At 37.4% G+C, this 14,119-nt stretch overlaps 1 protein-coding gene across 1 annotated transcript; it reads left to right on the forward strand.

Annotated features, from left to right (window-relative positions):
- The first annotated feature begins 4,968 nt into the window (after positions 1-4,968).
- Positions 4,969-13,390, forward strand: LOC133790736 (mediator of RNA polymerase II transcription subunit 14). The gene is made up of 8 exons (XM_062228489.1): positions 4,969-5,426; positions 6,322-7,380; positions 7,490-7,587; positions 7,979-8,153; positions 8,281-9,274; positions 9,379-10,397; positions 10,879-11,981; positions 12,094-13,390. Exons 1-8 carry the CDS (start codon positions 5,214-5,216, stop codon positions 12,887-12,889), a joined length of 5,457 nt encoding a protein of 1,818 aa, XP_062084473.1. The 5' UTR covers positions 4,969-5,213; the 3' UTR covers positions 12,890-13,390.
- Positions 13,391-14,119: the final 729 nt, after the last annotated feature.

Here is a 14,119-nt window from a genome sequence, read left to right on the forward strand (position 1 = left end):
TAGAGAAGCCATGCACCATTGTAAATGACCGAAATTCTGATCCTTGAGAGAAAACTCTGAAGAATTCATGCTTAAGAATTTTCAGAGATAATCTTGAGATTAATAACAGAGACTCGTGGACTAGGCAGATTTAACTGCTGAACCACGTAAAAATCGCGTGTTTGATTTGTTTTATTTCGTTTAGCCATTGTCATTCATTGTTTACGTGCTCTTCTTTTACTGTTTGACGAGAAACGGCGTCAACATAGAGCATAAACCAGAAAATTTGAATTGAAACCATACCTTAAACTCATAATTAAACCCTCTTCAATGGCTGAACAATAACCTAGAACCTCAAGCTTTGATCTCCTAGCTTGAATCATCAAATTGAGCTTCAAAATTTCAAAGGGAAGAAGATAAGAAGATGATCGGGAGGAAGAGGAAGGAAGAACACTCTTTTTTGGCCCTTTTCTTCTACATCCATCCTACTTAAACATATCCTAAGGTCAAATGACCAAAATTCCCCCAAGCCTATCTTATTTTCTTAACAGCCACCAAGAGCAAAAGTATCATTTCCCACTTATTTCGCTAATTATAATTAACGTCCTCCAATTTCCGTTATTCTCAAATAATTAATAAATCATATCACATTACCCTATAATTCCCGGTAATGTACTAATCATCAAATTACCCCGAGACTCACCCCGAGCCCGAAAATTAACCCCGTTATGACCAAACCGCTAACTTGCATTCAAAGATCGTCTCATGCCGAATAGCTCGAACAAATCCACATTATAATGTGACCTCATTCATAATTCACCAACATGCATGAAAATATGCAAATATGCCCTCAACGGGCCAAATCACAAAAAATGCCCTTATAATGAAAAATGGACCCATATGCATGCATTTATCATCATATAATAATATAACTCACATAATCATGCATATAATAATTTAATGGCATAATAAATCAATTATAGCCCTCCCGGCCTTCTAATCAAGCTCCTAAGCCTTATTAGGAAATTTGGGTCATTACAACCGATATCACTATTTCGACATCTGAGTTGGTTCCTATGCTCACCAAGCATCGAGTAAGTTCCACATTATCTTGTTAAATGTCACAAATTAATTGATTAACAGTTTATTTTATTAAAGTTTTTCTGACACATGTTATTCGACCATGCAGTTAGTGGTATTTTCCATGCTAAAGCCACATCCCGGTAGGGCTGATGTTGGACCCAAAACGGGTATGTTTTAATAATTAAACTCGCAAGTGCACGAATCGTTTCGGAATATAATGTTCATGTAAGTACGAGGTCGAACCCATGGGAGTTGACTAACATCAAAAGAAACTATTTCAAACAAAGCAATAATATTCTAACCTAGTTCCAAATATTTAATGAGATTTTGTTTTAGAAAAATAAAAGACAAGTAATAAAAAGATTTAAGATTAAATAGAAAAATGGTTTTCAAATGATATATGTAAAATAAGATTATTAAGATGTTAGAATCCACAAAATGCAAGTTCAATAGTATTTATAAGTATATTGATTCCCAAGTTTAGATATAGTTGAAATAAATCACACTATATTTTTTTCAAGATACATTTTCTATTCAAGCACAAGTTACTTTAAAAAAGGTAGGATTTTTCTTCACTTATAAAAGATATAATTTTTAAGCATTAGTTGTGTTACAACTTAATGAAACTACAAAGAATCAAAGAGATTATGTTTAGGCAAAATACGATACTTATGCTCTAAGAATTATATGTGAACAATTTAATGAAAAACATTTAATCAAAGAATATCATATTTTTGCATAATGAAGAACTAAGTGTAATATGCTTTAACAATCAATAATAGATGAAAAATGCATATCTTTGATAGAAAAATCCATAAACAATGTTACACAAATGGGAAATCAACATACAATAAAAAATACTATCTAGTTACATTTTGCTTCATCATCATCTTAATAACCTTTGAAAAAGATTAGAAGCTCATAACTAGATAAAAATTACAAAACAACATACTTGACATGCTCTTCAAAAGATGAAAATGGTAGAGAAAATAGAGAAAAGAAGAGAGAAAAATATGAAGTATATGAGAGGTTGAAAAGATGAAGAAGAAGAGCTCCCCAAATGGTCTTACAAAACTCTATTTATAGGCAAAATATGGAGATTAAATTAATCAAATTAAAATAAATAAATTGATTAATTTAATTGTGTTGGGAAGTGGTAGGATAAATAGAGTAAGTGTAAGAGTATTGGAAAGATGAAATGTTTGGTTGGGTAAAAGATTAGTGAAAAGCTAGGGTAAAAAAAATAAATTAGGAATGTTTATTTAGGTAAGAAAAATAGGGAAGAGTGAATTGATATTTGAGTGAAAAATATTGGGAAGGTAAAATGTGATTTTTGGCATTTTTTTGTGGCTGTGTTGGCATTTGGGGACAACTGAGATGGTGTTGGGCCTGGCTGGTGGCAGGCGGCCCAGAAGATGGTGGCATATGGCATATGGGGCGTTGGGCCTGGAGGTGTTGGGAGGCCCAGGAGCTGCTGAACGTGAATTGGTGCTGAAGGAGCTGCTTTGTTGATGAAGAGCTGGCGTGGAGGCTTCAGGTGTGAGATGCTGAATGAAGTGATGACTTGATGAAGTGGAGTGGAGTGAAGTGGCTGGTGGAGTGAGACCAAAATCTGGGCTATTTTCGTGGGCCTTGCTGAAGGAAAATGCCACTTTTTTACTTCCTTTTCTTTGAAAATGCCATTTATTCTCCTTCATTTTTCTTACCTTTCAGTAGCAAAAATACACCAAATTCCCTAACAAAATAAACATAAACTAAATCATAATAAAATATTTCCACTATAAAATAAATCAAGTTAATTCTTTGAAAATATTAATTATAACTTAATTTATATTTAACATTTAAATTCAAGAATACAACATTTTTTCACCTCAAACTAAACAATAATAATTCAAATAATTAACTACAACAAAATAACTATAAAACACACACAAATCTATAAAATTAAAATAAAGCTAATAAATTCAAAAAGTAATTAAAACTTAATAATTTAATTAAAAACTTAAGAATTAAATCATTTTTAGCTTAAAAAGTATGGTAAAATAACTCTAATTTCTAGAGTTATCAGCTAAGCATAAAATCCGAAAAACCGAAAAAACCGTGTACACCGACCTACAGAACACCGAAAAAACCAAAACCGTTTAAACCGAAAAAACCGCCGACGGTGCAAACCGCCACTGTTCGGTCGGTTTTGAAATTTTGGGTGAACCGACCAATAAAACCGAAACCGACCGAACATAATAAAATAATAATATAATATTATATAATTATTAATTATTAAATTTTTTAAAATTTGTACTTTTAATTATGTTTCAAACTTTAAAATTTGTAAATGTAATTATGTTCTATATATTTATGTTTTAAAAATGCACAAAAATGAATTCCAACAATCCAAATTTTTTAATTTTTTAACTAAAACTTAAAAAAAAAAAAACAATAATCAATTCGGTTTGGTCGGTTTAACCGACCAAACTGCGGTCCAAAATGGTCGGTTTTTTTTTAAACTGGTTTGGTTCGGTCGGTTTTTGGATTGCACCAATCCGGACCGAAAACCGAATTCTGGATTTTTTGTTGTGAAAAAACTGCCCAAATCGACCGATGCTCACCCCTACATCCCGGTGAGGTAGTCTACTACATTAGCTTCCCAGACGTTGATTCCAGGTTATTCCCTGAGTTGGAATCAACTGTAGTGGAGGTTGGGACTGTAGCAGAGGAAGTAGTGCCTGAGAAGGAGACAAAGAAGTTGGCAGAGGTTGCAAATGAAGCTTCCATTTTTTACGAGGATGTCCCGAGAGTTGAGGAGGGCACTTCACAGGCTTGTGCACCTTCCTCTAGTCAGGTTGCCCAACCTGATTATGAGCAGTTGATGCAGAGGCTTAAGAAGGTTGAGAAGGGCCAGGCAACCTGTAATGCCCCCAAATCCCTAATGCGGTTTAGTAGTTGGATTAGTAGGTCTGGAGGGCCATAATTGATTTATTATGTCATTAAACTATTATATGCATGTTTATGTGAATTATATTATAATATGATGATAACTGCATGTATGTGAGTCTACATTTCATCTTACGGGCATTTTGGTAATTTGGCCCGTTGATGGAGTAATTGTATATCTTCATGCATGTTGGTCAATTATTGATAAGGCCACATTATAATGTGGATTTGTTCGAGCCATTCGGCATGAGACGATCTTTGAGTGCAAGTTAGCGGTTTGGTTATAACGGGATTAAGTTCGGGGTGAGTCTCGGGGTAATTTGGTGATTAGAGCGTTGCCGGAAACTAAAGGGTAACATGATATAAATTATTTGTATTTGAGGATATCGAAAATAACAAAAATTAGAGAGTGTTAATTATGATTAACGAAATAGGCAGAAAATGATCGTTCCTTTAGAAAATTTTATTTGACCTAAAGTCAAAAATGTCTTTTCACCTTAAGTTGAATTGATTTCTGGCTTATATTTGAATTTTCCATATTTATTACATCTTTGAGTCTTGGTATTATGTTCAAAAATACTAAATTATAATTTTTTCCAACTTAAACTTTTAAGTTAACATATAATGACATATATTTTTGTAATATTAAGATAATTATAACTTTGTGGAGACAAATTTCTTAATATTGGAGTAACTTAAAAAAATTAAGTGTAAATTTTATTTTTATTTAAGCATATATAAACTTTTCTAATATAGACTAACACTCTATAAAAGTTTTGCTCCACTGTACTTAAGATTTATGTCTAAATTTTATTTTGAGGGAAAAAAAAGCAGCACACCATTATGAACCCTAATTTTTTGGGCAGTTTTATTTGAAAGTTAAATTAATTGGATTGCCAGGTGGAAATTTAAATATTATATAAGTAGGGTCCACTGGCAACATTTAATTTTTTTCTTCTATCATTCACTATTTCTCTCTCCCAATTCTCAAAACTTCAACTGTCTCTCTCTAAAATTCAGAGAATCAACGCGAAACAAATCATATTTACGAAATTTGCTATAATTTTAGAGAGAGATAGAGCTGAAAGAGGAGCGAGCTACTCTTCTTCTCCGTCTCCGGCGCCGCTCCAAACCTTCAAATTGGTCCCAACCCTAGCCTCAATGTTTGGGAGGTTATTATTGCTATAGATCCTTAGAGCTCTGTATTCGCTCTCAAATCAATGGCTGCCGACTTAGGGCAACAGACGGTGGAGTTCTCCACCCTGGTCAGCCGTGCCGCCGAGGAATCCTTCCTTTCGTTGAAGGAGCTCGTCGAAAAATCCAGGGCTTCTGACCAGTCCGATACCGAGAAGAAGATTAACATCCTCAAGTATGTTGTCAAGACCCAGCAACGAATGCTCCGACTCAATGTCCTCGCCAAATGGTGCCAACAGGTCCGTCTGTCTTTTCTGTTTTGTTAGCTTCGTGTTTTTTTGTGTCCAATGGACCTTGGTTGGTTTCTGGGTATTGGCGTTTGTACCCAATTGGGATTGAAAAATCGTGTCTTTTATAGGTTGGTTTGGATTTTCGGGTTTATTCAATGTAAATTTAGGGGTTTTATGGGTTGGCAATGTGAATTCAGGTTGGTTGATCAGAAGGATTTATATGTGGGCACTGGTCATTGGAACTTAGGACAACAAGATTCACTCTGTAGTTTGATTGGCTGGTGACCGAGTTGTTTGTACTTTTAGAGTGTTGTTCCTTGTTTGCCTGTTTTAAGATGTTAGAGCTAGTGTGACTATCAGTGGTGTAAAGATTGTCAATTTAACTTCTTTTTATTTTTATTTTAGTTTATAATATCGAGGTATTGATTTGGGATTGGAATAGCTAATTCAAAAAATGGGATGAAATTGGGAAGATTTGGGATCATTATTTTTATCAGATTTGTGGATGTGTGAAACTGGTCAAGTTAGCCTGAACTTTAGTTGAAAGAATAAATTTAATTCGGTCGTTAACTTACCGTTTCCTTTCGTTTGATTGATTGCCTTGAGAAGAGAAGATATGGACTAGGTTTGATATTAGACTTATTTGTTGGTTCGTTAGGACGAACGGGTGTCACTTGATTTGGCAGTTAATACTTTGTAGTGTAAGAGGGTTTAGTTAAAACTACTCTTTTTGCGTAAAGGGGGATAGTTTGTAAATCCTAACATAGTCTAAACTCTAAAGTATTGGGAGAGGTTGTCAATCCATGATGTCCAACTGATTAGTATCTCTTCTATCCCGTAAAATAATATCTGGTCAACTGAAAGTAATGGGAATATTTGACAATACTTGGTTTTCAATTTGCAGGTTCCGCTGATACAGTATTGTCAGGAGCTTGCTTCCACTCTGTCGAGTCATGATACTTGTTTCACCCAAGCAGCAGATTCGTTGTTTTTTATGCATGAAGGGCTACAGCAAGCCCGTGCTCCAGTTTATGATGTTCCTTCTGCAATTGAAGTGCTCCTGACAGGAAACTATCAGCGTTTGCCTAAGTGCATAGAAGATGTTGGCATGCAAAGTACATTAAATGAGGATCAGCAAAAGCCAGCGTTGAAAAAGTTAGATACTCTTGTAAGGTCTAAATTATTAGAAGTTTCACTTCCTAAAGAAATTTCTGAGGTGAAAATTTCCGATGGTACTGCGTTGGTTCGTGTAAATGGGGAATTTAAGGTATTAGTTACTCTTGGCTATCGCGGGCACCTATCAATGTGGAGGATATTACATTTGGAGTTGCTTGTTGGCGAGAGAAGTGGATTAATTAAGCTGGAGGAATCACGGCGTCATGTTCTTGGAGATGATCTGGAGCGCAGGATGTCTGCTGCAGAAAACCCGTTTGTTATATTATACTCTGTTCTTCATGAGCTTTGTGTTGCGCTTGTTATGGACACTGTCATTAGGCAAGTACAAACTCTTCGACAAGGAAGATGGAGAGATGCAATTCGATTTGAGCTCATTTCTGATGGAAGTGGCTCATCACAATTAAATCAAGATGGAGAAGCTGATTCATCTGGTCTTCGAACACCAGGATTAAAAATTATGTACTGGTTAGATTTTGATAAGAACACCGGCATGCCTGACTCAGGTTCATGCCCATTTATTAAAATTGAACCTGGACCGGATTCACAGATTAAGTGTCTTCACAGTACATTTGTTATAGACCCCTTAACTGGGAGGGAGGCAGAGTTTTCGCTTGATCAAAGCTGCATTGATGTTGAGAAGTTGCTTTTAAGAGCTATATGTTGTAATAGATACACTCGGCTCCTTGAAATTCAGAAAGATCTTAGCAAAAATGTTCAGATCAGTAGATCTGTTGGTGATATTGTTCTCCAGTCTTTTGCAGAAGAAGCTGATATCGACTTTAACAAGGTTCATATTTTTGTTGCCATTTGTTGTTGCTGTGAGAATTTTGTTATCAAACATACTTTTACATCAACAATGATGTTGCCTGATGGTATTTTTTACTTTGATTTTGCAGAAAGATTACAAGGCAAATGCCAGAGAATATGAAGGACAGGAAATACTACGTGTGCGTGCATATGGATCATCATTTTTCACATTGGGAATAAATATTAGGTATTATATACGTTGCAGTTTTACTTTTATGATTCATTAATAAAAGGAAAACCATTCTTGCAGCTAAAGTTGCTTGTAGTTGGTTTCTGATTTGTAAAGATTTATCTAGCCTAGTTCATAGTTTAAAGAGGTTGGAAAGTGGTATCTGGACCGGTGGTGGGAACCTCTTATTAAAAGTTGCACTGTAACCTTGTTATCATATCTGATTTGTTCTCAAGCTTATCTAACCTGCCATTGTTTTTTTTTCTCCTGTCCGCCACCCAAAAGGCTGCGTTTTTATTTATTTTAATTTATATGCAGTATATAGTTAAAAAAAAGGAAATGATTTAAAGTGTATTTTAAATGGTGGGTCCTTACTTTTCTGTTGTTTCACTTAAACATTTACTTCTAGGACTGGTCGCTATCTTCTCCGATCATCACAGAATATTATTGAATCATCAGCATTGTCAGAATGTGAAGATGCGTTGAATCAAGGAAATATGAGTGCCGCTGAAGCTTTCATAAGCTTGAGAAGCAAAAGTATTTTGCACTTATTTTCATCCATCGGCAGATTTTTAGGCCTTGAGGTAAGTGTCTTTCTAAGCATGTTAAACACAAATAGTTACAGGGTGCTGATCTTTTGTTCCCAGGGCTAAATTTATGCATGCATCTACATGGTATCTGTGAATTCATTGCAAAGTTTGATTTTTGCAGGTCTATGAACATGGACTTCCTGCAGTTAAAGTGCCGAAAAACATTCTGAATGGTTCAGCTTCATTACTGATGGGGTTTCCAGATTGTGGTAGCTCTCATTTTCTGCTGATGCAACTTGATAAGGATTTCAAACCTTTATTTAAATTGATAGAGACTGAGTCAGACTTACCTGGAAAAGCTCATGTTAATGACAACAATCAAGTGATACGCATTAAAAAAATTGACACTGGCCAGATGCAAATGCTTGAAGATGAAATGACTTTGAGCTTGCTAGAGTGGGGAAAAGCACATTCATTTTTGCCAAGTGCTGGAGCTGCAAATCAGACTTCTGAAAATGGTCTTCTTTCAGATCTTAGCCTTGAGGGTTCTATGCAGACAGCTGGAGGTCCTCCATCAAGTTTCTCATCACTTGTTGATGAAGTTTTTGAACTTGAAAAAGGATCTTCTATTCAGAGTGTTTCCTCGCCATTCAATGCATCTCCCATATCTCGTTTTGGTTCTATACCTGTAAATCTTCACTCCATAAAAGCTGGAACAGCCTCTCCTAAATGGGATGGAAGTTTGCAAACATCACAGATTTCAAAAAGTTCAAGTGTAACCACCCCTTACTCTGGGTCCTTGCTTTCTTCAAGCAATTTTAAGGGCTCAACACATTCCAATTCTTTTGGTCATATAACATCTGTTTCAGGAAGGGTTTCTGCTGGTAAAAAACTATCTACTTCAAAATCTGAGCAGGATTTGGCTTCGCTTAGGTCACCACAGTCAGCTGAATTTGGTTCTTGTAATTCCATGGATGAAGATCAGTTGAGATCGCTGAATGATACTTCAAAAGATATATATGGAAGGTCATCTCAACTCTTATCACCACCTCGACCCACTGGCCCTCGAGTCTCTGGTTCAAGTGTGAAGGCCAATGGGCCCAGAATTTCACCTTCTCAGCCTCTAACTGGATCTTTCAAGGTTGCTGGATCAAACTCCTGTTCAACTCTCGTATGTAAGATATCTCCTCTGTGTATCGATATTTAGAGAGATTTGTTAATTTTCCTATATACCATAGTTAATTGGCAGTATTATGACTAGTGGTTATACTGTTTTCAGCACAGGTATTGGATTCTGCTGTTTGTCACAGCCCTAATTATGATGTTTCAAAACATGATAAAAATCCTCGGAAGCGTACAGTTTCACAAATGTTGAGTTTAATTCCATCACTTAAAGATGTAGAAGCCAATTCAGGATTCTGTAAAAGAAGGAAGATATCAGAAGTGGTTGGTGCTTATAAATCATCACCTCAGTTATATATGTCAATGGAAATGGTTTCAAAGTCTGATGGATACAGTTACGGAAATCTTATAGCTGAAGCTAATAAAGGAAATGCACCTTCAAGCATTTACGTGTCAGCTCTTCTTCATGTAGTCAGGCACTGCTCTCTTTGTATCAAGCATGCCAGATTGACTAGCCAGATGGAGGCACTGGATATTCCATATGTTGAAGAAGTAGGTTTAAGAAGTGCTTCCTCAAGCATATGGTTTCGACTACCATTTGCCAGAGGTGATACGTGGCAACACATTTGTCTGCGGCTTGGTAGACCTGGAAGCATGTATTGGGATGTCAAGATAAATGATCAGCACTTCAGGGATTTGTGGGAGCTTCAGAAAGGAAGCTGTTGCACACCATGGGGTTCAGGTGTTCGCATTGCCAATACATCTGATATAGATTCTCACATCCGATATGATCCAGAAGGTGTTGTTCTCAGCTATCAATCTGTTGAGAGTGATAGTATAAAGAAATTAGTGGCAGATATTCAAAGGCTATCTAATGCAAGAATGTTTGCCCTTGGGATGAGGAGACTGCTTGGCGTAAGGGCTGATGAGAAGGGAGAAGAAAGTAGTCCAAGCTCTGATGTTAAAGCACCAGTTGGAGCTAAAGCTTCTCTTGAGGTAGTTGATCGGTTATCAGAACAGATGAGACGGGCATTTAGGATTGAGGCAGTTGGACTAACGAGTTTGTGGTTTAGTTTTGGATCGGGTGTTGTGGCCCGTTTTGTTGTGGAGTGGGAATCTGGTAAAGAGGGATGCACAATGCATGTTTCTCCTGATCAGCTGTGGCCTCATACAAAGGTATATCTATTATTCCTATAATTTGGGACATGCCCTTTTATGCTGTTTCTTCTTATTAGGCAGTTGTCATCTCCATTGTCCTTCCAGTTGTGTTTAAGATTATTTTGCCAGATCTTTAACTAAGGAAATATCCCAAGTAACGAAGTGCTTTGTAAGTAGTCTGATTAGGCTTTAGGAAGAGTGCCTTTCCAGCGCAAGCTTTTTTTAAAACACTGCACGACATTGTTTATCTCTACACGAAGGTTTATTTGAAATATGTAACTTGTAATATTTATTTCCCCTCTCAAACCAACCCCCGTGGCCCATGTTGATTGGCATATCTTATTTTCTTCCAGATAATTTGAGGCAGTGTTTGGTTAGTATATATATATATGGGAGTAACTCGTTTTCTTTCATTTTGTAAAAAAGTTCTTTTACCCCGCATAATATGTTGTTAACGATAAAGATTTGCAGTCATTTGACATTGTTCTCCCACTCACAGTTTCTGGAAGATTTTATTAATGGAGCTGAAGTAGCATCACTGTTGGACTGCATTCGTCTCACTGCAGGGCCCTTGCATGCTCTTACAGCTGCTACTCGTCCTGCACGAGCTGGTCCTATCCCAGTGGTCCCTGCAGCAGCAGCAGCTGCAGCAGCCGCCGCAGCAGCAGCAGCACACTCTTCTCTCCCAAAACAAGCTGGGTACCTAGCATCACAGGGTCTTCTACCGAGTAGTTCGACTACAAACAGTAGTCAGGGTTTCTCTGGCACTGTCGGGAATCCTGTAGCAGCTACTACTCCTAGTCCTCTTGCAAATCATAGCCTTCATGGAGCTGCAATGTTAGCTGCCGCTAGCCGAGGTGGCCCTGGAATTGTTCCCAGTTCATTATTACCTATTGATGTCTCAGTTGTGTTGCGCGGCCCCTACTGGATACGAATTATATATCGGAAAAACTTTGCAGTGGACATGCGATGCTTTGCTGGGGATCAGGTTTGGTTGCAACCAGCTACACCACCCAAAGGGGGCCCCTCAGTTGGAGGGTCATTACCTTGTCCACAGTTTCGGCCATTTATTATGGAGCATGTTGCCCAAGAATTAAATGTTTTAGAGCCTAATTTTGCTGGTAGTCAACAGGGAGGTGGTCTGGCAGCTAATCAAAACCAAAGTTCTGGTGTGCAACTCTCATCAGCTAACGGAAATAGGATCAACCTTCCTGCTTCTGCTGCAATGGCAAGGACAGGCAACCAAGTAGCTGCATTACACCGTTTGGGCAATGTTCCCCCTGGATCCTCAAATTTGGCTGTTATGAACTCAGGTGTTCCTTTACGTAGACCACCTGGTACAGCTGTTCCTGCACATGTGAGAGGAGAATTGAATACAGCAATTATTGGGCTTGGAGACGATGGTGGCTATGGAGGTGGTTGGGTTCCTCTTGTCGCTCTTAAGAAAGTATTAAGAGGTATTCTCAAGTATCTTGGAGTTTTATGGCTATTTGCTCAGCTACCAGAACTTTTGAAAGAGATCTTAGGGTCTATCTTGAAGGAAAATGAAGGATCTCTTTTAAATCTGGACCAGGAACAGCCTGCCTTGCGTTTCTTTGTAGGGTAAGTTTTTTATTTTTATTTTCAAGAGTATCCAATTCTATTGCATGTAGAGAGCATTGTTAACATGGCAGAATGTTATGTTCTTGTGTCCCTCATAACTTCTTGTTTACAGGGGATATGTATTTGCAGTAAGTGTCCATAGAGTTCAACTTCTTCTTCAAGTGCTTAGTGTGAAGCGATTCCATCATCAGCAGCAGCAACAGCAGCAGCAAAACTCAACCACTGCTCAAGAGGAATTAACTCAATCTGAAATTGGAGAGATATGTGATTACTTCAGTCGCCGTGTTGCATCAGAGCCCTATGATGCATCTCGTGTTGCATCATTCATTACTCTTCTTACTTTACCTATATCAGTGTTGAGAGAATTCTTGAAATTAATTGCATGGAAAAAAGGTTTAGCTCAGGCACAAGGTGGAGATGTAGCCCCCGCACAAAAACCACGAATTGAATTGTGTCTTGAAAATCATGCTGGTTTGAATATGGACGAGAGCTCAGATTCATCGGTAGCCAAAAGCAATATCCATTATGATCGACCTCATAACTCTGTTGACTTTGCACTGACCGTTGTTCTTGATCCTGCTCACATACCTCACATTAATGCTGCTGGGGGTGCTGCTTGGTTGCCTTATTGTGTATCTGTGAGATTGAGATATTCGTTTGGTGAAAATCCTAATGTGTTCTTTCTTGGCATGGATGGAAGCCATGGTGGTCGAGCATGCTGGTTTCGAGTTGATGATTGGGAAAAGTGTAAACAGAGGGTTGCTCGAACAGTTGAAATCCATTCACCAGCAGATACTACTCAAGGAAGGTTAAGAGGAGTTGCAGACAACGTGCAAAGAGCTTTAAATGTGTGCCTTCAAGGGTTGAGGGATGGTGGTGGGGAGCAAACACTGGATCGACGTGAGTAGTCGGATTGCCTAGAGTTGTATATTGTTTTTACTAATTTGGGTCTTAGAGATCACATATGGGTTTGTGTAGATTATCAGGATTTGTCTTATGTTTTTTTGGTTATGCAATTTTGTTGCTGGAGGAGTTTGCCAGGGATAAAGGAAGTGAATCAATCAGAGAAGTAAATCCTGGGAATACGGAGATGAAGTCTGAATGTCTTGCAGAAATAGTGGGGGCATGTAGAGCTTAATGGGGCTTCTCTCTTTCATTTTTTTTTAGCTGACTTAGATCTTCTGATGCTTAGAGTGTAAAATGTTTTGGATATAGATGGTCTAATAAGTAGATGTACAATGTTTTGAAGATAAAAAAGGGGGGGCCTATGTCAGAAAAATTATTAAGCTGCTTGTTTGGCTTGTATAGATCGCTCTTGTCCTACACACAGCTCTGTAAAAATTTTGTTCTGCTGAACGAGTTCAATACCTGATAGAGACTTTGCAGAATGCTTACAACATTTTTCTTAATCTCTTTCTACAGAATTTTGTTTTTTTTTTCGTCTCCCAATTGTCAGTTTTGTAGTTTGAAAGAAAATTTACATTTTTCTCTCGTGGTTCATTAGTAGTATCACAATTGCATACTGAAATACTAAGTTTGCTGACATAGCTAATGTCGCGTCACTGTTTGTATGCTTTAATCAACGTGTAAAGATTCTGGCAAACATGAACAACTTAATGTTTTCTGGCATAGATAGAGATACTGGCACAGTGAAAACTCATCTTGTTGAATTGAAGCCAATATCCTTTTTTTCAATGTCATTCTTTTGCTTCATCTCACGGTTGTGTGATACTTTTTCACTCTCAAGAGGTTGTAACGTGACCTCGTTAAGCAAGCTTATTGTCAACATCATAGTACAAAATACCCATCAAGGGGAGCAAAACAATTAGGAAAGAAATTAACAAGGTTCCATCGACGTTTGCATGTCTTTTGGGAAATCATCATCCAACCCTAATATTTCATTATTTAGACACTGTAGAATAGAGAAGATATTTGACAGTCTTGTCTTTGACGGCGCAAATCGGGCCCCTATAAAATTATGAACTAGTCCATCAATAATTACACAATTACAACTTGTAGTCTTATCTACAAGCAGCTTATATATTAAACAACAATACATATTCACCCTTTTTTATTGGGCTCCAACTTAAGCAGTTCTCTTGAAGCTATCTATGCAAGTTTTATGTTTCCATGAACTT

Source organism: Humulus lupulus, chromosome 7 (assembly GCF_963169125.1).
Source record: "Humulus lupulus chromosome 7, drHumLupu1.1, whole genome shotgun sequence".
Classification (NCBI taxonomy): Eukaryota; Viridiplantae; Streptophyta; class Magnoliopsida; order Rosales; family Cannabaceae; genus Humulus; species Humulus lupulus.